At 39.9% G+C, this 22,766-nt stretch overlaps 1 protein-coding gene across 2 annotated transcripts in view; it reads right to left on the bottom strand.

The window, feature by feature from the left end:
- The window catches only part of slc2a9l2 (solute carrier family 2 member 9, like 2), a 212,489-nt gene extending 191,171 nt beyond the window's left edge, over positions 1 to 21,318 (bottom strand). The window contains exons 1-3 of one of the 2 annotated variants that reach the window (XM_029682474.2): positions 21,211 to 21,318; positions 13,362 to 13,473; positions 5,731 to 5,835 (exon numbers count right to left, since the gene is read on the bottom strand). In XM_029682474.2, coding sequence (XP_029538334.1) covers positions 5,731 to 5,835; positions 13,362 to 13,445 — 189 coding nt within the window. In that variant the 5' untranslated portion in view covers positions 13,446 to 13,473; positions 21,211 to 21,318. The remainder of the gene's footprint in view (positions 1 to 5,730; positions 5,836 to 13,361; positions 13,474 to 21,210) is intronic. The other variant, XM_029682475.2, reaches the window with a different exon arrangement.
- Positions 21,319 to 22,766: the final 1,448 nt, after the last annotated feature.

Below are 22,766 nucleotides of genomic sequence, written 5' to 3'. Positions count from 1 at the left end.
TATAACTTGGGTCAAACGTTTCGGGTAGCCTTCCACAAGCTTCCCACAGTAAGTTGGGTGAATTTTGGCCCATTCCTCCTGACAGAGTCGGTGTAACTAAGTCAGGTTTTAGGGCCTCCTTGCAAGCACATGCTTTTTCAGTTCTGCCCACAAATTTTCTGTAGGATTAAGGTCAGGGCTTTGTGATGGCCACTCCAATACCTTGACTTTGTTGTCCTTAAGCCATTTTGCCATAACTTTGGAAGTATGCTTGGGGTCATTGTCCATTTGGAAGACCCATTTGCGACCAAGCTTTAACTTCCTGACTGATGTCTTGAGATGTTGCTTCAATATATCCACATAATTTTGCTTGCTCATGATGCCATCTATTTTGTGAAGTATACCAGTCCCTCTTGCAGCAAAGCACCCCCACAACATGATATTGCCACCCCCGTGCTTCACGGTTGGGATGGTGTTCTTTGGCTTGCAAGCCTCCCCCTTTTTCCTCTAAACATAACAATGGTCATTATGGCCAAACAGTTCTATTTTTGTTTCATCAGACCAGAGGAAATTTCTCAAAAAGGTATGATCTTTGTCCCCATGTGCAGTTGCAAACCATAGTTTTGTTTGGGAGCAGTGGCTTCTTCCTTACTGAGCGGCCTTTCAAGTTATGTTGATATAGGACTCGTTTTACTGTGGATATAGATACTTTGGATATAGATACTTTTGTACCCATTTTGGTACCCATTTTGATTTGTACTTTCGCACCAAAGTACATTCACCTCTAGGAGACAGAACACGTCTCCTTCCTGCATGGTCCCATGGTGTTTATACTTGTGCAGTATAAGATGATTTGTACAGATGAACGTGATACCGTCAGGCGTTTGGATATTGCTCCCAAGGATGAACCAGACTTGTGGAGGTCTACAATTTTTCTTTGAGGTCTTGACTGATTTCTTTTGATTTTCCCATGATGTCAAGCAAAGGGGCACTGAGTTTGAAGGTCGGCCTTGAAATGTATCCACAGGTACACCTCCAATTGACTCAAATTATGCCAAATAGCCTATCAGAAGCTTCTAAAGCCATGACATCATTTTCTGGAATTTCCAAGCTGTTTAAAGGCACAGTCAACTTAGTGTATGTAAACGTATGACCCACTGGAATTGTGATACAGTGAATTATAAGTGAAATAATCTGTCTGTAAACAATTGTTGGAAAAATTACTTGTGTCATGCACAAAGTAGATGTCCTAACCGACTTGCCAAAACTATAGTTTGTTAATAAGACATTTGTGGAGTGGTTGAAAAACAAGTTTTAATGACTCCAACCTAAGTGTATGTAAACGTCCTCTTTAAAGTGATCTCTGGAGTAAAAAAAAAAAAAAAGCAAAATAACTCAGCTCTCTTTGTATTCCAACCTGGTCTCAGAGCATGTCGTATTATTCTGTACGTAAATCCTTTTAGTATGATATATAACATTTCGTATGGTAAGGTATGTATTAATTTGTGGATGTCCATAATCCATTTTATATGATATGTTGGGAATTACAGTTCGTTTTATATGTTACGAATTTTCTAAATGTACAAAGTTGCAAATTTGCTAAAGGTATAATATGTTACGACTTCCAGCTAGGTGACTTTGTGGCTAACATTAGTTAGGTTAGGGGTTAGGGTTAAAGGGTTAGGGTTAGCTAAAATGGTTAGGGTTAGCTAAAAGGGGTAGGGTTAGAGGAAGGGTTAACTTACATGCTAAGTAGTTGCAAAGTAGCAAAAAGTTGTTGAACAGTTGCTAATTTGCTAAAATTCTAAAGTTGTCCTTGAGATTTGAACTTATGTAACCAGCGAACTTTGGGTTGCAAGACGATCGCGTTATACGCTCCTAAGTGGCGCAGCGGTCTAATGCACTTCATCTCAGTGCAAGAGGTGTCACTGCAGTGGTTTGAATCCAGGCTGAATCACATCTGGCCGTGATTGGGAGTCCCATAGGGCGGTGCACAATTGGCCCAGCGTAGTCCAGGTTTGGCACGGGTATGCCGTCATTGTAAATAATAATTTTTTCTTAACTGACTTGCCTAGTTAAATAAAAGGTTAAATAAATATGCCTACCCGACCAACCACCCTACTTGAATTTTCGCCTTAAACCTCTTAAACATAAAGTCCCCATATTTTGGGACCCTATTTGATTTGTTAAAATTCAATTCAGTCTGGTATGAGAACGGTAGCCCTTATCTGCAAAAGCAAGGTGTCTGCAGAAAGCTGTGTATCTTGGCAATTGATCAGTGCCTTCAAATCTTTGGTATGACTTACTATCATATATGGCCATACAAATTTATAAGGGAAGGTCGAGCCGATGACCTCATTTCAAGATGGCTGCTACCTACAGTCCGGTTAGTGTAGTGAAACAAACTAAATAAACACGTAATACGTTGATAGACACCGAACCCCAGGACTCCATGTTGATACACACCGAAAACCGGGACTTCACAGATCATGAGGATATCTTATTTGTCTGCATGTGACCTACCGTTATTGATCACCAGCCCCGACCGAGAGTCAGGATGTTTATTTTACACAACGTTTTCACCAAATATCTTACAAGGTAAGCTTCGATTTCGTCAATGTTATCTGGTGATGTGTGACTTAATGGCAACATGTCCACCGAGTGACTATATCTATGCGTATCAAAAATATGATCTTGCCTGCTTACGCACTGTACTTATCCATATCCTCTGTATGTCCCCCAACACCACCGCAATGTTTGCAAGAGGTTGTTTTTGTCAAAATAAATTACAGTGAACAATAACCTTTAGGCACACCCAGTGTGAAAAAAATAGTGAAATTACCACATTCGGACACGTTGGGGAGGTTGAAAGCACACTCGAACGTACCCTGGATACCCCATAACACCACCACAATGTTTGAGTGAGGTTGATATAGTTGAAAGTGTGTTTTTATACTGAACAAATAGCATTTATGGATTGCAAATATGTAATACCACTGGAATTTTCACATTTACAGACATACGCCACTTTGGAGAGGTTTAGGGAAACTTGGACATTTCCCGTGACCACATCTGACACAAAATCTACATTTGCCATTACATTTAAGAGGTTTTAAGTAACCATCTGTCTTATGTAACCATACCACACGTAACATATCATACTAATTTGAGTGTCCCGGATTTAAGTTTACTATGTTACGTCTAGTGTATTAGACCAGTCCACGTATTCACTGACCTTGCCTTTGAATTATGACTTTTTTCCTGACTTTTGCCAGTTCACTTCGAATACACATTGCTATGTCGAGAAAGGAACCAAGATATTTGTACCAAAATTCACTCAATGAACACTGTATATCTCCTTACATTTTGGAAGATAATAGATTCCATTGATTTAAAATACATAATAATTATAATCAGAAGAGACTATTAGCATGTAAATATTATTGGTAACAGAATAAATAGCAGAAGAACACCGTCTGAAGTCAGTACAGCCGATCTGCCAACTTCTGTCTGTAATGTCCGAACCGTTTGGGCCACACACTAATATGACCCTCTGTGCAAAGGTGCGATTCTCATGGACATGTACATATTAGTATTTTTGCTCTAGGACGCCCACACGCCTTACAAGAATCGTCTGAAGGTCCCCCAGTACCAGTTGGAAAAAATGAATTGAACTACTGTATATACAGTATGGAGACTGTTTAATGCCAAAAATATGGGGTTAAATACATGTCGGAAAAATAAACTTGTGTTTTCTGATCTCTCAGATATAGGAGACCCTTGATATTTTTTTTGACTGTTATTCAATGCGGGGGGGGGGGGGGGTTCCATCAAAACATTTTTTCAAATTTATTTTGGGATACTTTAAAAAAAATCTAAATCATTTAGCTAAATGGTCCTTGGTATGACCTTAAAACAATTCCATATACTGTAACTTATTAGAACCCCCACCCAACCCCTGGCATAGACAGGGCTTAGACTCTGATGGGTTAAGTAGCCCATCATATGAATGTGGGTACAAAGCTGGATACCGGTAAACCTATGGCATATGGGTTAATTAGCCGGGTAGGTAGGATCAGATGATAAGATGATGTCCTTACCATTTTTTGTGAGTAAAGAAACAAAAATTGTGTGTGTGTGTGTGTTTGGAGGGTTGTGGCAGACCCAATAAACAAAACAAAAACGATGATAATTACTGAGCTTTGTCCATTTACTTTTGTCGAGCATGGATGGACAATCTAATCTGGGCCTTGTTTCAATGCTGCGATGGAACTTCAGCATTACTATGAGTGTACAAGATACTTCGTTATTTACGAGCCAATTTTTTAAATAGTGTTTCCCAAACAAGCACAGAGTGAACCTGTAAGTGCCACAGCTAAAAGCATCGTTGGTTTGGTTTTTCACATGATTCCGTTGGGGAAGCTGTCCAGCTCACTAGTGCTGAAATCGTTGGGAGAGCTGTCCAGCTCACTAGTGCTGAAATCGTTGGGAGAGCTGTCCAGCTCACTTGCGCTGAAATCGATGCAGCTTGCATCATATGAAAACACAACTAATAGCCCACATGAAACGTAGGATAGACCTATACATTTCACAGAATTGTTTTTATGAATTCAAATAAATAACACCATAATCTACATTTTCGTCATGTAATGTTCAATGATTTCAAGATTTGAACCTAGGGCGTCTTCTTGCCTCCACAGTGTTTTTAGCACACTGCACTTCAATAGATCTGTCGTCTCCGATAGTTTCCTTTTATACAGTAACTAACCCTCTACATCACACATTTTGGTTTTTAAGTATCTCCTCTCGTGGGAGTCTGTATTTTTTAAGAATAGCCCCATCATTGTGAGTCAGCAATGAGCTCAGTTTGGTGCGAATATGCGCATTATATACACCAACCGACTGCGCGGATGGATAATTTGAAATACACAGTATTCGGAAAGTATTCCGACCCCTTGACTTTTTCCACATTTTGTTACGTTACAGCCTTATTCACAAATGTATTAAATCGTTTTTTTCCCTGATCAATCTACACATAACACCCCATAATGACAAAGCAAAAACAGGTTTTTAAAATTTGTGTGCCTAAATTTTTTACATTTTGACTATTTTTGTTCTTTGGATTATATACGAGGATTCAGCACCCGATCTAAGTTTATATAAAGTGGAGTCAAGCACGTTGTTTATCTTTTCATGAAATATTACATTATATAGATCCTATAAATTACCCAAATTAAACATGTATCATCGTATGATCATGCCCATTCACACAAAACACATAAATTGTTTTAGAATTATATCTTCTGAGGTAAGGCAGAAAAGAAGCCTAACAACGCACTTTGGCTGCTCTACGAGTGGTCTGGATCACTTATAGATGAGCATAAGTTTTTAAGAGCCACTTTACTAACGAAGTCTCTGAGAAACACATTGGTTACGAAAGATACACTGTACATCATAATATGGTTCTAACGATGCTCCTAACGCTACGAAGGCTCTGGGAAACGAGGCTCTGGTCCATTTCCCAAATGATGGGAGTCCCATAGGATCGCAGTTTAGAATATGAACCTTTTACAACTGTATCTAAAGTAACCCGTTAAAAGTTGAGCCATTAAAGTACAGCTGGTCTATTAGACGTCATGTTTTTTTTTTTTTTGAAGAGTGATAACAAGGTGTCACACAAGGGAAAATCAATGTTAGGTGACGCCAATAGCTACAAGAGTATGTCCAAGGTGACACAATAAATCGACTCACCAGTGCAGGAGCGTTGACGACAGACAGGTTGTAGCCATAGAGATAAGATGACCCAAGGGCACCAAAGAACGCTGCATTCACCAGACAGGCAGTGATGCGCTGTGGCTAAAAAAAACACATACCACATTAAAGCCATTTCAGAGGTCATGTCATTGTACAGTTGCATTTCATATACAATCCAATCAAGGTCAGAGTGAGACCCAGGCAAATTCTTACAAGGACAATCCATTGATGTATCTGGGCCTCCCCGTATGTCCTAGAGAGAGAATGTTACTGCTTCAAAAACAACCATCAGGTCAATTCAATGCCAACATGTGCAATGTGACAAGGGTTAAGGCATGTTGAGTAGACAGATCAGCTGTATGTGTATGAGAATAAAATATTGCAATATTGTAGTACTGTGACAGGATACAGTGTACCCCCCCATAGGGATTATTAAACCTTTCAGCTTTTACAAACATATCCAGTTATAGCTAAATATAGCACAGTTAGCCTAAAGCTCTTCATTATATTGTTATCTCAATTTAATCAGTGGATCATTAGGCTACATCACAACCTTTTGGCTTCTTAATCATTCTGGGTAACCCACTCCTTACAGCCATATTGGGGGTGGCAGGTAGCCTAGTGGTTAGAGTGTTAGGCCAGTAACTGAAAGGTTGCTGGATCAAATCCCCGAGCTGACAAGGTAAAAATCTGTTCTTCTGAACAAGGCAGTTAACCCACTATTCCCTGGTAGGGATAATAACATAATTATAATAATTTGTTCTTAACTAACATGCCTAGTTAAATAAAAAAAGAATGTTTGAAATCCCTATAGAGATTAAACAACTGCAAACTAATCCTAACAGTGGATGAGTCACTCTTTTGATTATTGCACAGGTACAATAGATTTGTGGTTATATATTTATCTTCGAATAATACAAATGAAAAGGTTCCTCACAGTCATCCGATCAGCAAGTGAAACCCCAGAGAAATGTTTGCAGCAAATCAAATCGTTGCTCCTCTGTTTTTGACTGAACTCAAATGAAATTCCTACACCTTAATCTCCAAGAACAATACTCATCTACTGTATGAGCAGAAATATGTCTGCATCTCATGAGGATGAACGGATTTAGATCCGAGGTTAAAATGCATTGTATCATTCACCAAGGCAACCAGTCTCTACTGTGGATGACTCAATAAGACCAAGGCACAGTGTAGTACAAAGAGCCATTGTGAGGAAGGAGGAGAGTGGTAACAAGTGCACTTGGGCTAATATTTCAATTGGATCTGACAGAGAATATCTAGATGTGTATGGAATTCAATTACATTCCAATATGAGGTTCAGAATCTGTTAATGTTTTTCTCATTACAGTTAACTAATTTATTGTCAAAATGTTGCTTGTGGTTGCAATATAATTAAGCAACGAGTAATTGCTTCACTGCAACATGGGAATAGATGTTTCTAAGGTGACTGTTGCATCAAAAAAGAAACCCTGCTTGCTGAGGGGGGAGAAGTTTAAATACGTTCATTACTGCACACTTAGCCAATTACATTCTCCATTGACTATGAGTTACATTTTGAAATTAAGACACAATTTGCAGCACTTCAAATTGTGTGGTTGCCCATCATTACAGAGCATTATTGACACTGTTATTTAATTCATTTGAACCTAGTATTATATTACGATTATAACATGATCTTGATTTTTTTTTTCACTGTAAAGGCAGTTGTAGGACCTACGCATTGGAGGAAACGATTGACATCCCGGTAATTAGTACAATAATAACCTGCGATAAAGAGGCGGGACATGTATAATTGAAGCATATGTCAAAGGTTTTATTCTGTGTTATAGCTAGTAGATAAGAATGACACCAACACAGCTGTCTGGGTGGAGCTGAGTAATGTTAGCTAGCTACAGTATATTATTTTCTGTCTGCACGTAGCTATTGAAAAGGAAAACAACATCCTTCAGTTCGATGTATCAACTGCATCCATGACTGTTGGATAAAGCAATAACCCTCAGTGCATGACCAGTGAAACCATACTGAATACTCGTTCTACAAAAGGAAAAAAAAACAGAATACCGGTAGCTAAAGGGCTAGGTAGCTAAGCTGCATTGCTAGCAAATTGCTAAAAACAACACAGAGAGCTAACGCTAGCTAGCTAGCTATAGCAGCTCGTGCTCAAGATTACAGGGGACATTCTATTAAGCTTGTGTACAAAATAACATTCAAAAAACAGAATTCCAAACATAAATAAAGTTGACGATATTGTATCTATATTTAGTGGAAATAGAGTGATATTTACAAAATGTTATCACAGAATAAACAGCAGATAAAGAAATATGCCTACCTTTCTCCAGCATGTGCTGAAGGAAAGAGGTTCAAGGTGGGAAATGGATCAAGCCATTCTACTGTTTTTGAACGATAATTTGTCTTATACCAGCTCTGCTAAATTCAGCTGACAGATAAATATTTGCATGGATAATAGACCAACATAGTCACGGTAAAATAACATGGCAATACCAAATATACCGAAACAAAATAACACCTAAAGTGACCTAACTGACCAGTCCACTAATCACCAGCTAAATCAAATGAGGTGTCAAAGGGAAGGCATACCTCTGGTGTGATTTTGTAGACTGCAGGGGACCACTAGGGAAGGGTGGAGGGGGTGTTTGTTATAATTCAAAATGACCCCCAAAACTAAAATGAACAAAATGGAATAGCTTTTCAGTGACCAGTCTGAAATGCTGTAAATTTGAAAAAATAATATAACGACCCTGGGTTTATAAGCGCGGAAATCCCTTCGAGCATGCTATTGCGGCTGTTTTAAATGGCACATTGAACATGTATTTATTTCACAGTGGGTTACAGAAAAAGAGTCCATTGTGTAAATTACCATAAAAGACAGTGGTGTTGTATTAGTCTGACACAGCGTTACACTCATTAATTACTAAAGTGTTGGACAAATAAAAAGTCACTTAAAGAAGTGTAGAGAAAACCTTAGTTCACAAAGCAAAAGTTGCAAGCATTCTGAAGAAGGCCAGAATGGGTGAAACTTCAATGATATGCATTCTTTTTTAATGGGATTGAGTATCAGACAAGAAAATAGACATATGTTAAAATGTAAATAAACAAATTGTTACCAGGTGATTAATCTCTATTAACCCAGAAGTTACATTTTTTGTAATTTGGTCATGTGTCATGTGTGATTAACTTGCCCATGGAAGACTATCACGTGATAAATCTTTATCCTCCGATATTCTATTAATTATTAGAGTATATTAACTTTATTTCCACTGAATGGTGCTGCATTGACAATCACAACTGTCAAAGATGACACTCACAATTGGCAAAGATGCAGCATGGCGCGGACTCATGCTAAGTGCTTGAAATGCTCTAAGGCCTCTAAGAAACATGATTCCTCTGGTGGAATCAGCACTTCCAAATCAAATACAATTATATTTGCCACATGCGCCGAATACAACAGGTGTAGACTTTACCGTGAAATACTTACTTAAAAGGCCTTTCCCAACAATAACAAGGCTATATACAGTGGCTTGCGAAAGTATTCACCCCCCTTGGAATTTTTCCTATTTTGTTGCCTTACAACCTGGAATTAAAATTGATTTTCGGGGGTTTTGTATCATTTGATTTACACAACATGCCTACCCCCCCCAAATTCAATACTTTGTAGAGCTACATTTTGCAGCAATTACAGTTGCAAGTCTCTTGGGATATGTCTCTATAAGCTTGACACATCTAGCCACTGGTATTTTTTCCCACTCTTCAAGGTAAAACTGCTCCAGCTCCTTCAAGTTGGATAGGTTCCACTGGTGTACAGCAATGTTTAAGTCATACCACATATTCTCAATTGGATTGAGGTCTGGTCTGGGCTTTGACTAAACCATTCCAAGACATTTAGATGTTTCCCCTTAAACCACTCGAGTGTTTCTTTATCAATATGCTTAGGGTCATTGTCCTGCTGGAAGGTGAACCTCCATCCCAGCCTCAAATCTCTGAAAGACTGAAACAGGCTTCCCTCAATAATTTCCCTGTATTTAGCTACATGTATTTAGCGTTTTCCTTGATGGCCAAAAAGCTCAATTTTAGTCTCATCTAACCAGAGTACCTTATTCCATTTGTTTGGGGAGTCTCCAAAATTCCTTTTCCTTCCTATTTCTTTATTTAATAACTTATTCGGGACCGATGTCCCTTCCACTGGATGGTTGAGCTAATGTAGGCTAATGTGATTAGCATGAGGTTGTAAGTAACAAGAGTATTTCCCAGGACATCTGATATTGGCAGAAAGCTTAAATTCTTGTTAATCTAACTGCACTGTCCAATTTTCAGTAGCTATTACAGTGAAAGAATACCATGCTATTGTTTAAGGAGAGGGCACTATTTTGAACATGAAAAGTTATTAATAAACAAATTAGGCACATTTAGGTAGCCTTGATACAAAATATTGAACAGATGGCTTTTTTTCTGGCCACTCTCCCGTAAAGCCCAGCTCTGGGGAGTGTATGGCTAAAAGTGGTCCTATGGACAGATACTCCAATCTCCGCTGTGGGGCTTTGTAGCTCCTTCAGGGTTATATTTGGTCTCTTTGTTGCCTCCCTGATTAATGCCCTCCTTGCCTGGTCCGTGAGTTTTGGTGGGCGGCCCTCTCTTGGCAGGTTTGTTGTGGTGCCATATTCTTTCCATTTTTTAATAATGGATTTAATAGTGCTCCATGGGATGTTCAAAGTTCCGGATATTTTTTTTATAACCCAACCCTGATCTGTACTTCTCCACAACTTTGTCCCTGACCTGTTTGGAGAGCTCCTTGGTCTTCATGGTGCCACTTGCTTGGTGGTGCCGCTTGCTTGGTGGTGCCGCTTGCTTGGTGTCGCCGCTTGCTTGGTGGTGCCCCTTGGTTGGTGGTGCCGCTTGCTTGGTGGTGTCGCTTGCTTGGTGTCGCCGCTTGCTTGGTGGTGCTTGCTTGCTTGGTGGTGCCCCTTGCTTAGTGGTGTTGCAGACTCTGGGGTCTTACAGAACAGGTGTATATATACTGAGATCATGTGACAGATCATGTGACACTTAGATTGCACACAGGTGGACTTTATTTAACTAATTATGTGACTTCTGAAGGTAGATTTTATTTAGGGGCTTCATAGCGAAGGGGGTGAATACATAAGCACGCACCACTTTTCCGTTTTTTTAAAATAAATAGAAGAAAAAAATTACTTCACCAATTTGGACTATTTTGTGTCTGTCCATTACATGGAATTCAAATAAAAATCAATTCAATTACAGGTTGTAATGCACCTACTTTTGCAAGGCACTGTACATGGAGCACAGGTACCGAGTCAATGTAAAGGGGCACGAGGTAATTTAGGTATTTGAGGTAATATCCCTTCATAAAGTAGTCACACCCCTTAACATTTTCCACATTTTGATGTACTACAGTCTGATTTTAAAATGGATTAAATTTAGATTTTTTGGGTCACTGGCCTACACAAAATAACAGTAACTCATAACGTCAAAATGGAATTCTGTTTTTTGTACGAATGAAAAGCTGAAATGTCTTGAGTCAATAAGTATTCAACCCCTTTCTTATGGCAAACCTAAATACATTCAGGAGTAAAAATGTACTTAAATGAAATAATAAGTTGCATGGACTCGCTCTGTGTGCAATAATAGGGAATATCCCTTTGAGCATGGTGAAGTTATTAATTACAATTCGGATGGTGTATCAATATGCCCAGTCACTAAAAAGATACAGGTGTCCTTCCTATCTCAGTTGCCAGAGAGGAAGGAAACTGCTCAGGGATTTCACCATGAGGCCAATTGGGACTTTAAAACAGTTTAATGGCTGTGATAAGAGAAAACTGAGGATGAATTACTCCAGAATACTAACCTAATTGAGTGAGTGAAAGGAAGGAAGCCTGTACAGAATAAAAATATTACAAAACACGCATCCTGTTTGCAACAAGGCACTAAAAAAATATGGCAAAACAATTAACTTTTTGTCCTGAATACAAAGTGTTGTATTGGATTTGCCCCAAACATATTACTAAGTACCACTCTCCATATTGTCAAGCATAGTGGTGGCTGAATCATGTTATAGGTATGCTTGTAATATGCAAGGACTGGGGAGTTTTTCAGGATAGAAAATAAATGTAATGAAGTTAAGCACAGGCAAAATCCTAGAGGAAAACCTGGTTCAGTCTGCTTTCCATCAGACACTGGGAAATTAATTCACCTTTCAGCAGGACAATAACCTAAAACACAAGGCCAAATCTACACTGGAGTTACTTACCATGAAGACAGTGAATGTTTCTGAGTGGGCGAGTTACAATTTGGACTTAAATCTACTTGAAAAACTAAGGCAAGACCAAAAGATGGTTGTCTAACAATGATCAACAACCAATTTGACAGAGCTTGAATAATTTTGAGAAAAATGTTGCGAAATTCACGTGTTGAAAGCTCTTACAGACATACCAGAAAGACTCGCAGCTGTAATCGCTGCTAAAGGTGCTTCTAAAAAGTATTGACTCAGGGGTGTTAATACTTATGTAAATTAGATATTTATGTATTTAATTTTCAATGCATTTGCTAACATTTCTAAATACCTGTTTTGACTTTGTCATTATGGGCTATTGTGTGTAGATGGATGAGAAAAACAATTGATTTAATCCATTTTGAATTCAGGCTGTAACAACAAAATATAAATACAAAATATGTAAATATGTAAATACTTTCTGAAGACACTGTAGGTAAGGGTATAAATGACTAGGCAATCGTATATGTGTGTTGTAGTGTCAGTGTAGTATGTGTGAGTGTGTGGGTACAGTCCAGTGAGTGTGCATAGAGCACGTTGTACATTGAGGAATATCTGTCTGGGTCCATCCAGGTCACACATGGTAATATAGCTTCTTAGAACAGGTGGTTATATAACCAGCTATTAGAAACACTCTGAACTGTGTATAACCACATCCAATATCTGATTAGCCCATGTAAGTGGGTCATGGTGGAGGAGAATCAGAATGAACCTTGTATTCCAAAGTGTACTGTAACGTGACATAGGTAATTGAGATTACGTGTAAACATACAGTGCCTTCAGAAAGTAGTCACACCCCTTGACTTTTTCCACATTTTGTTGTGTTACAGAATGAATTTAAAATTGATTATGTTTAGATTTGTCGTCACACACTATAAATACCCCATAATGTCAAAGTGGAATTCTGTTTTTTGACAATTTGAAAAATTGTAGAAATGATAGAAAATGAAAAGCTGAAATGTCTTGAGTCAATACGTATTCAACCCCTTTGTTATTGCAAACCTAAAAAGTCACATAATCAGTTGCATGGGCTCACTTGTTGTGCAATAATAGTGTTTAACATGTTTTTTAATGACTACCTCATCTCTATACCCCACACATAAAAATTCAGGCTGTAACCAAACAAAATGTGGAAAAAGTCAAGGGGTGTTAAGAATTTCTGAAGACACTGTACAACCATGACCCACATTGGTGTGAGGAAAACCCATAACCTCACACATGAATGATTGAAAAACAATGATTGCACCACATGGTCGCTTATCACCATTTTACGAAGATACAGTATGACTCCTTTGAAAAGATCCAGAAATGACCAACTAACCTTTTCTGTTGGCTTCTTGTGGTCTGGTTCAGTACTTTCGATGTTGTTCGGTTCAGGATCCTCGGTTTGCTCTCGCATTTCCATGTTTTACTTCTATTACACTGAAATGACACTGAAGTCAAATGTGGCATTATTCATACTGTTCAAAGGAGCAAACCAGTGTGGTAAGGGAAGTGATTTTAGGGAAGTAGCTTGTAACTCAGTCTGTGATGAGGAAAACTATTGTGCTGACATTAAATTAATTAAACATCAGCTTCTACGACCCTAAACACACCAACTCTGTATAAAATGCAGATCATGATTTAGATAAGTGCAAGAAGTTTCTATTTGATCAAACCAGGAAGTTTCCAGGGGAAGATAAAACACTTTTCTTGATCTGTGAGCATGTACAATTGAGTCAATTTCCTTCAAAAAGAAAATGGATAGTATGTGGAACAGGAACAAAAAGAAACCCAACTGGATACTAGCTCAGGCATAATTGCTCACAGCATGGGCAGGAGAAAGAATATTGTGCTTCCCTTAGCCTGGAAATGTCAAGAAGCCATTTTTGATAACTCTTTCCCTGTGAGATCCGGGGCCTTCTGTTTTTTTTTCGTGCTAGGTCTAAATCAGTCCCTGGTTAGAGGGTAACAATGGAAAAAAGCAATGGAACTGGCTTCGAGGTCCAGAGATGAGTTTGAGTGACCTAGACTGTATAACACGGTTCTAAAAATAACCAACTGAACCACACAATCCTTGGTTACTCTGTGGTTGACAAGTTATGGATGACGAAAGAGCGGTAAAGTCAGTCTGCCATCTGGTGGTTGACAGTATATTGCACTTCTCATAGTTCCTTTATGACTTTTTCCACATTTTGTTACATTACAGCCTTTATTCTAAAATTGATTAAATAAAAACAATTATTCAATAATCTATACACAATACCCCATAATGACGAAGCAAAAACAGGTTTAGACATTTTTGCTCATTTATTTAAAAAAAATCCAAAACAGAAATACCTTATTTACATAAGTATTCAGACCCTTCGCTATGAGACTCGAAATTGAGCTCAGGTGCATCCTGTTTCAATTGATCATCCTTGAGATGTTTTTACAACTTGATTGGAGTACACATGTGGTAAATTAAAATGATTGGACATGATTTGAAAAGGCACATACCTGTCTATATAAGGTCCCACAGTTGACAGTGCATGTCATAGGGAAAACCAAGCCATGAGGTCAAAGGAATTGTCTGTATCGAGGCACAGATCTGGGGAAGGGTACCAAAACATTTCTGCAGCATTGAAGGTCCCCAAGAAGACGGTGGCCTTCATCATTCTTAAATGGAAGAAGTTTGGAACTGTCATGCCTACTCCCGCTCCGGCGCTCGACGTTACCGGTCTACTAACCATCGGCCCTGGCAATCATCATTAGGCACACCTGCTTCCTGACTCCCAGCATATACATTACAGAATACTGCCTATTCAAAACACATAGCAGAGAAGTGCCAGTTCCATCAGGCCAATGTCTTCTTGGGATACCGAATCAGCCAGCAGGGAGTGGTTATGGATGAGAGGAAGGATCGAGGCAGTCAGATCATGGCCAGTCCCAACCATCATAAAGGGACATCAACGGTTTTTGGGGTTCTACCGCCGCTTCATTTAAAAACTTCAGCTCCATCTCCTCACCTCTCTCCTCAAGGGTGGCCCCCGTAAGTTGGTAGGAGTCCTGCAGCCGATGAGGCCTTCCGTCTACTGAGTGAGTGTTTCACCTCTGCCCGTTGCTCAAACCCAGATCCTACGCTGCCCTTTGTGTTGGAAGTGGATGCTTCAGAAGTAGACATGGGGGCTGTCCTGTCACCACACCAAGGTACCCCACAAAAATTGTATCCATGTGCATACTACTCTAAAAAAAAATGTCTCCTGCAGAGAGAAACTATGACATAGGCTACTGGGAGCTCCTGGCGATGAAGTTGGCACTAGAGGAGTGAAGACACTGGTTGGAGGGCACCAAGGACCCATTTCTCATCCTCACCAACCATCGGAACCTGGAGTACATACGGACAGCGAGGCGGCTGAACCCACGCCAAGCAAGATGGGGTGGCATGGTAGCCGAGTGTTGGACTAGTAACTGGAAGGTTGCAAGTTCAAACCCCCGAGCTGACAAGGTACAAATCTGTCGTTCTGTCCCTGAACAGGCAGTTAACCCACTGTTCCTAGGCCGTCATTGAAAATAAGAATTTGTTCTTAACTGACTTGCCTAGTTAAATAAAGGTAAAAAAAAATATATACATTTTTTTTTAAAAGATGGGTCCTTTTCTTCACTAGATTCAACTTCATCCTGTCATACCGCCCAGGTTCGAAGATCATCAAAGCCGATACCATGTCCCATCTCCACGATACGGAAGAGGTTTCTGTCCTGAGTGCGCACATCATTCTGCCCTCCCAAAGTGTTGCCCCCATGCTCTGGGACGTAGATGTGGAGATCCACCAGGCTCTGGAGAGGGAACCCATGCCTGCTACCTGCCCTCCGGAGTGCACCTACGTTCCCACGGAGGTAAGGGATCGGCTGTTGACCTGGGCGCATGCATCCCTTGCCGCTGGACACCCAGGTATCACCCGCACCATTCAATCCATCTCTGCTAAGTACTGGTGGCCCACCTTGGTGAAGGACGTCGCACGCTACGTCTACTCCTACTCCGTATACTCCTACTCAAACCAAATCTCCCAGCACGCTTCAGCAGGGAAACTCTTCCCCTTCTCATGCCTCAGTAGCCTTGGTTCTATCTGTCCATAGATTTTGTTACTAATCTTCCACATCTGATGGATTCATCACTGTCATGGTTGTTGTGGACAAATTCTCAAAATCCTGCTGTTTTATCCCTCTCTCTGGTCTCCCTACCGTTCTCCAGGTTGCTGAGGCACTGTTTCAGCAGGTCTTCCAGCACTATGGCCTTCCCAATTACATCGTCTCCGAGCGTGGCCCCCAATTCTCATCACGGGAATGGTGAGAAGCTGGGGTCCATGGCCAGACTCACATCCGGGTACTGGACTCAGTCCAACGGGCAGGTGGAGAGGACCAACCAGGAGCTTGGGAGGTTCCTTAGGAGTCACTGTCAGGACCGGCAGGGGGAGTGGACTCATGAGTTGTGCTGCAATTTTACTGGGGATAGCTTTATTTGTGACCTATGTACAAATTAGAATCGTGCAATAGCAGAGCATAAGAGAGAATTTTACACTGAATTAATTTGTTAAGTTAGTTATTAAATGTTCAATTCCAGTGTTATTAGTTATATTCCATTCAAATATTATATTCCAATGATTTTTGTATTTTTATTAATTAAAAACAACTATTGAAAACCTTTTACTCCTTTGTCTTTCTAAAGACTGCTGTGATTTAAAATGGTGCAATATTCAAATCATATTTCGTGCAATTGTACATAATGGATTGTATGAAAAAGGAACAACGCAAATGTATGTGCAGACTTTACATCAAATCTCCTCAGTGGCGGTTCTGGCTTGTATGGCTCCCTGGGCGAACACCCCAACATTCAAACATTTGGAACAACACAAATAAATAATCATAACATTTAAAACTATATATAAATACAAATATATACAAATAAAACTCATAAATATCAAAAATTAGTAACAATGACAAATAGAAACAAATTGTAATATATAAATACAAATAAAATGAGAATCAAATGAGAATTGCACAAATCCTATATTTTATTTATTTAATCTTTATCTAACTAGGCAAGTCAGTTAAGAACAAATTCTTATTTACAATGACGGCCTACCGGGGAACAGTCTGCCTTGTTCATGGGCAGAACGACAGATTTTTACCTTGTCAGGCCGGGGATTCAATCCAGCAACCTTTCGGTTATTGTCCCAACGCTCTAACCGCTAGGCTACCTTAAGTCACTTGGCTCTGTCATAACCTCACATGGTCTCTCCTATCATTGCTATGCAGACGACACACAATTAATCTTCTCCTTTCCCCCTTCTGATGACCAGGTGGCGAATCGCATCTCTGCATGTCTGGCAGACATATCAGTGTGGATGACGGATCACCACCTCAAGCTGAACCTCGGCAAGACGGAGCTGCTCTTTCAGGAATACCTAGGATAGGATAAAGTAATCCTTCTCACCCCCCCCCCCCTTAAAAGATTTAGATGCATTATTGTAAAGTGGCTGTTCCACTGGATGTCTTAAGGTGAACGCACCAATTTGTAAGTCGCTCTGGATAAGAGCGTCTGCTAAATGACTTAAATGTAAATGTTAAATGTACCTGCCGCCTCAACACACACACACACAAATACACAAATAGAATAACACGATTAAGAAGATAACCTGATTTTTACATTATTGCACTTCAAATAAGAAACACACAAACTAAATTGCATTACTAATTGCATTAGTACTGTACAAAGTTAGAGGTGCGCTATTTGATAGATTCCCCGCTCCCTCTACCTCGGGCTTCCAGCGGGGAGACCTGAGGTCAACCTACCCAATCCGCTCCCCATCTCGTACTTCTGAGTGGGAGACCTTCCCAGGCAGTAGCCTGCCTAGCTCACAAACTAGAATCAGGGCGCCCACTCCGACAAGGTTAATTGACCCACAGTCCCACACGGTGACATGATATCATTGACATGACGTGCAAATACGCGATAGAAAACCAATCGCGCAAATGTCAGAACAGAATAAAACAGGCTTGGAACCTCTTACCACGGCAATTTCACTGGTAAACTGATGTGTACACTCACAATGGCTGCCTGGTATTGTGATGCAATAATTTCCATGGTAATGTAGAATGTTTATTCAAATTATGCTAACTGATGTGGCTCATACAGTGTTGCAAATTTAGCGACCTCGTCTCTATATTTAGAAAGTTGTCAGACCCCTCCAGCTACTTTTATTGGTAAAAGAGGCTAGCGACAAATTCAGTTACTTTTCAGGCTGTCTTTGGGAAGGATTTCTATCATTTTGTTAGCATGTAGCGACTATTCAATTCTGCCGCAAAAGAGAGTGTTGTCTGTGCAAAAGAGAAACTATCTGTGCAACATAAGTCACAGCAACGGAATAGAAAGAGCATCTTCATTCAAGTCAATGGTGGCATAATGGGTGGACTGGCAGCCATTTTGAGTGTACCCGTGCCTAGGTAAAAAATATACAGGTTAAGACAAGAGGATTCTAATATCCCATAACTATTTGCAATTCATGTTCCAGCTTTGCTAGTTAGCAGTGACGCTAGTAGTTATCAATGGAGCTTGGTACCATGAATTTGTTTATTTTCAAACACGTCCGCATTAAATGCTTTCCTTGCCTTAACCTTCCTATATTCATCCTAGACCCAAGCAGGAAGTGTACCCTTCAATCTGTGCAGTGATTTGTTAAGTCAAATTTACCGAAAAATATATTGCCATTGCAATACAGCATCATGATAGAACATTCCAAAATACCATGGAAATGATTGCATTACAATACTAGGCAGCCATTGCGAGTGTACCCATGAGTTTACTAATCAAATTTCCAGGGTGAGAGCTTCCAGGCCCTTTTTAGTAATTATATTTCTATGAACGGCGCAGAGGGTGTGTGTGGCAGGAGACGGGACAAAAACGGTACATCGGGACTACAGTTGTGCAAATTGGCAAATTGGTGATGTGACATCCTCACGGCAATGGCAAAACGTCATGTAGCGACTTCTAGGTCAAAAATATACAGGCTAGGAGAAGATGATTCTAATATCCCATAAATACAATTTTAAAAAATGGGACTAGCAATGCGAGCGAAAATGACTGGAAGTGAATGTTAGCGTTACAGAAATTTTGCCATCAAACAATCGTTGTGAATTTCATCTAACTACTCAGCAAACACATAGCATAACTGTTTAACTGTCTTTAAAAAAAAATATATATAATAATAATAATGATCTACAGCCACTTTATTACCTGACCGCTGATCACAATTTCAATGCTAATCCTGATATACACACACTGATAAACTCCCAATTAGTGGCTAATATGTGTACCTTAAAATAAGGTGTTACCAAAAAGCAATTCAGCACAGAGTCTGTACCCCACCAAGCCACAAAATACAACATAAAACAAGAGGATAATTTATAGGCAACCTGTTTTGTTGGTAACCAAGGCACTTTTCCAATATTGCAGAGCTCAAGGCAAGGGGCTTATCCCATTCCTCGATGGTAGCTTGGTGACTCCCTGTTGGAGGTCTGAAAGTTCAGCAGTGGGATAAGAAGCTGGAAATGTAATTTACACCCAGAAAGGCGGGTTAAATGTATGGCCAAGCAGCTCAGGGATTCAATATGACACTTGAAATAACACAACATACTCACAAATCCACAAACAATACCTCTTGTCTAATACAATCCATGGCTTAATTTCGGGTCCCTGGGAAGGTGACCGCCACATGATACTAGCTTAGCCATCCGCTATATCTACATAGATCATTTTGGGATTCTGTCACTGAAACAATAATCATGATCCTGGCGTTTATCTACAGTGATAACTATGTTTCCATACTCAACGTTACAGTTTAGCTTATACAAAATGCTGCCATAGATTTTTTTCAACTAACCTGCTCTTGGCGATACGTTCTTTGTTCTCGATTCGGAGGAAAAGCTTCAATAAATGTCTGTGTCTAGTTGCAGGTGTTTCTACAAACACCAGAGAAAACTCAGAAAGATATTAAATTGGACCTGTTTTGTAACATGACTCACTATGAAACACTGCCAGACAGACGCATACTCCGGTAATAGATAGTGAGAAAGTTGTAAAAATAAAATCGGCACACAAGTCACCAGTGACTTGATAAGGTGATTAGCTAACTTGGCCTGCCTGCTAAATGTGCCTGCTAGCTACTAGCTAGCTTCATTGACGAACACAGAGATGGAACTTATTTTGGGCACGGATAAACAGCGTGTAGCTTGTGCTTTATTTTTGATAGTTTGACAGCTTGCTAATGAAGTTGTAGACATGTTCTCATAAATCAGTCCTGAGCGCAGCAGCAGCTGACTCGATACTGTCTATACTGCACCAAACACCTTATTAATGACAGTTTTCTTAATTTATCTTAGCTTAATTCTGACTATTTTGAGGGAGACATGTTGCTACCGTAACTCAAGAGGGACAAACAACAATAACTGCCAGGGTACAACATAGAAAACATAACACACCCACATCGAATCACACCCCCATGACGCAAATCTCGTTTTTCTTCATGAGCAGTAGAAAAACCCAGACGGAATCGGTGAGTATAGCCCCCCTTTAAACCAAAAGATATTGCTGGTAAATGTTCCTGTTCTCATGTAATATCACACCTAATGTAATATCAAGTGTGAAATACTTTTACTTCATTTAGCCTAGCTCGACCATTGTGTGGGACTATTCAGTTGGTTTGAATGTACCGGGCATGCTAAATCCCACTCATGTCAAGTCCTTGAAAGTGTTTAACAAAGATTATGAATTTGATCAAGGACTGTATAGTACAGAATGTAAACAACCTCTGCTGTAGTCAAATATCATAAAACCAAATGAACACTTGATATTTCTCCTGATAAACTCACTCGCTTTACAGACAAAATATTTCTCAAAAACAACATTATTCAGAGACCAAACAATCTAAACTACATTCATGGAGATAATTAGACCCTCTACTAAACCACTTGTGCCAGTGTTACCAGCCAAAACACAATCAATGCCATGGTCAAAGGTTAACCAATTGGAAATCAAACTAAAAACAAATACTGCCTCTAAAATGCCCATTCAATTTTGAAGGCTGAGATTATTAATGCATTCTCTATATTGACACAGAGAAGGAATGTGACAGGAGGTCACTGACTTAACTTACCCACACAAAGACTATTTCCTTAGCAGCTTACACAGAGGAAGAGGGGAACCGAACACTGACCCTTAAACTATCCTGCTGACAATGAGACAGTACCTGAAAGACATACAGTCTTTTAATACTCCCCCTAACCAATGATTAACAGGCACTGACTGAGGAGATCACTGTAAGCAAACCCACGCATGCAGACAGGCATAGTACGGAAGTTGAAACATTTAAAGTTACAATACATGACACTGACATATGTTTACTGATGGTGCTTTCAAGACAACTCAGAAAGTCGGAACCTCTGAGTTACAATTTGAGTATTGTTTTTGTTGCTTCAAACTTCCTATTGGTTGATTCTGATACTTTCCAAGCGGGAAACTCTGAGCTCATTTTCTACAATGGGTTTCCAAGTTTCGAGCATTAGATTAATAAAACAAATGACCCGGTCTTAAATGCAACCAATGCAACCAATAGCATAGGCCAATGGTGTGGTGTGCAACCAATAGCATAGGCCAAAGTGTGGAGACGGATTGTACAATATGAGGAGGAAATCATAGTCCTTAAACTTAACAATGGCACTGACTCATCCAAACTGTTTTTTTGCGCAATTGTATTTAGAAATATTGTGAAAGGCCTTTTAGCTGCTGTTTGCTGTTCATTGACAGCCACATTGACAGCCACATTGACAGCCACAACTCAACAATCAGCTGTTTGATATTTACCACGGATGCTGCCCAATTGCGGGCTTCGTGAAAGTAGGCCTATGCACTCGTGATGTGATAAAACACAATCCACAACATTAAAAAAAAGCTCTCTGGTGTATTAGTTTCAATTATTTTATTTATTTCTGTACATACAGAAATTATATACATCTATTTAAATGTATCTGCAGCACCTCTAGCACTCCTTCTAAAAGCTATGTTTTCTTCCATGCACTGTGCTCTCCCCAAGGCAAAAATAATCAACACTTCCTAATATGAATGTGGATTGTGGTCAGTAACCCCATACGATGTTATTGTGCAGGTAGCAGTGGGTCCTCATTTAAAATACTGCAGCAAAGCTTGCTGCGGAATGTTATGGCATACTGGAGTGCATACCTTCATAGTATTTTACTTTACATTTACATTTTACATTTAAGTCATTTAGCCGACGCTCTTATCCAGAGCGACTTACAAATTGGTGCATTCACCTTATGACATCCGGTGGAACAGCCACTTTACAATAGTGCATCTAAATCTTTTAAGGGGGGGGGGGGGTGAGAAGGATTACTATATCCTATCCTAGGTATTCCTTAAAGAGGTGGGGTTTCAGGTGTCTCCGGAAGGTGGTGATTGACTCCGCTGTCCTGGCGTCGTGAGGGAGTTTGTTCCACCATTGGGGGGCCAGAGCAGCGAACAGTTTTGACTGGGCTGAGCGGGAACTGTACTTCCTCAGTGGTAGGGAGGCGAGCAGGCCAGAGGTGGATGAACGCAGTGCCCTTGTTTGGGTGTAGGGCCTGATCAGAGCCTGGAGGTACTGAGGTGCCGTTCCCCTCACAGCTCCGTAGGCAAGCACCATGGTCTTGTAGCGGA

Source organism: Oncorhynchus nerka, linkage group LG15 (assembly GCF_034236695.1).
Source record: "Oncorhynchus nerka isolate Pitt River linkage group LG15, Oner_Uvic_2.0, whole genome shotgun sequence".
NCBI lineage: Eukaryota > Metazoa > Chordata > Actinopteri > Salmoniformes > Salmonidae > Oncorhynchus > Oncorhynchus nerka.
Note: the sequence above shows the minus strand (reverse complement) of the source record. Positions and strands in the feature narration are given on the sequence as shown.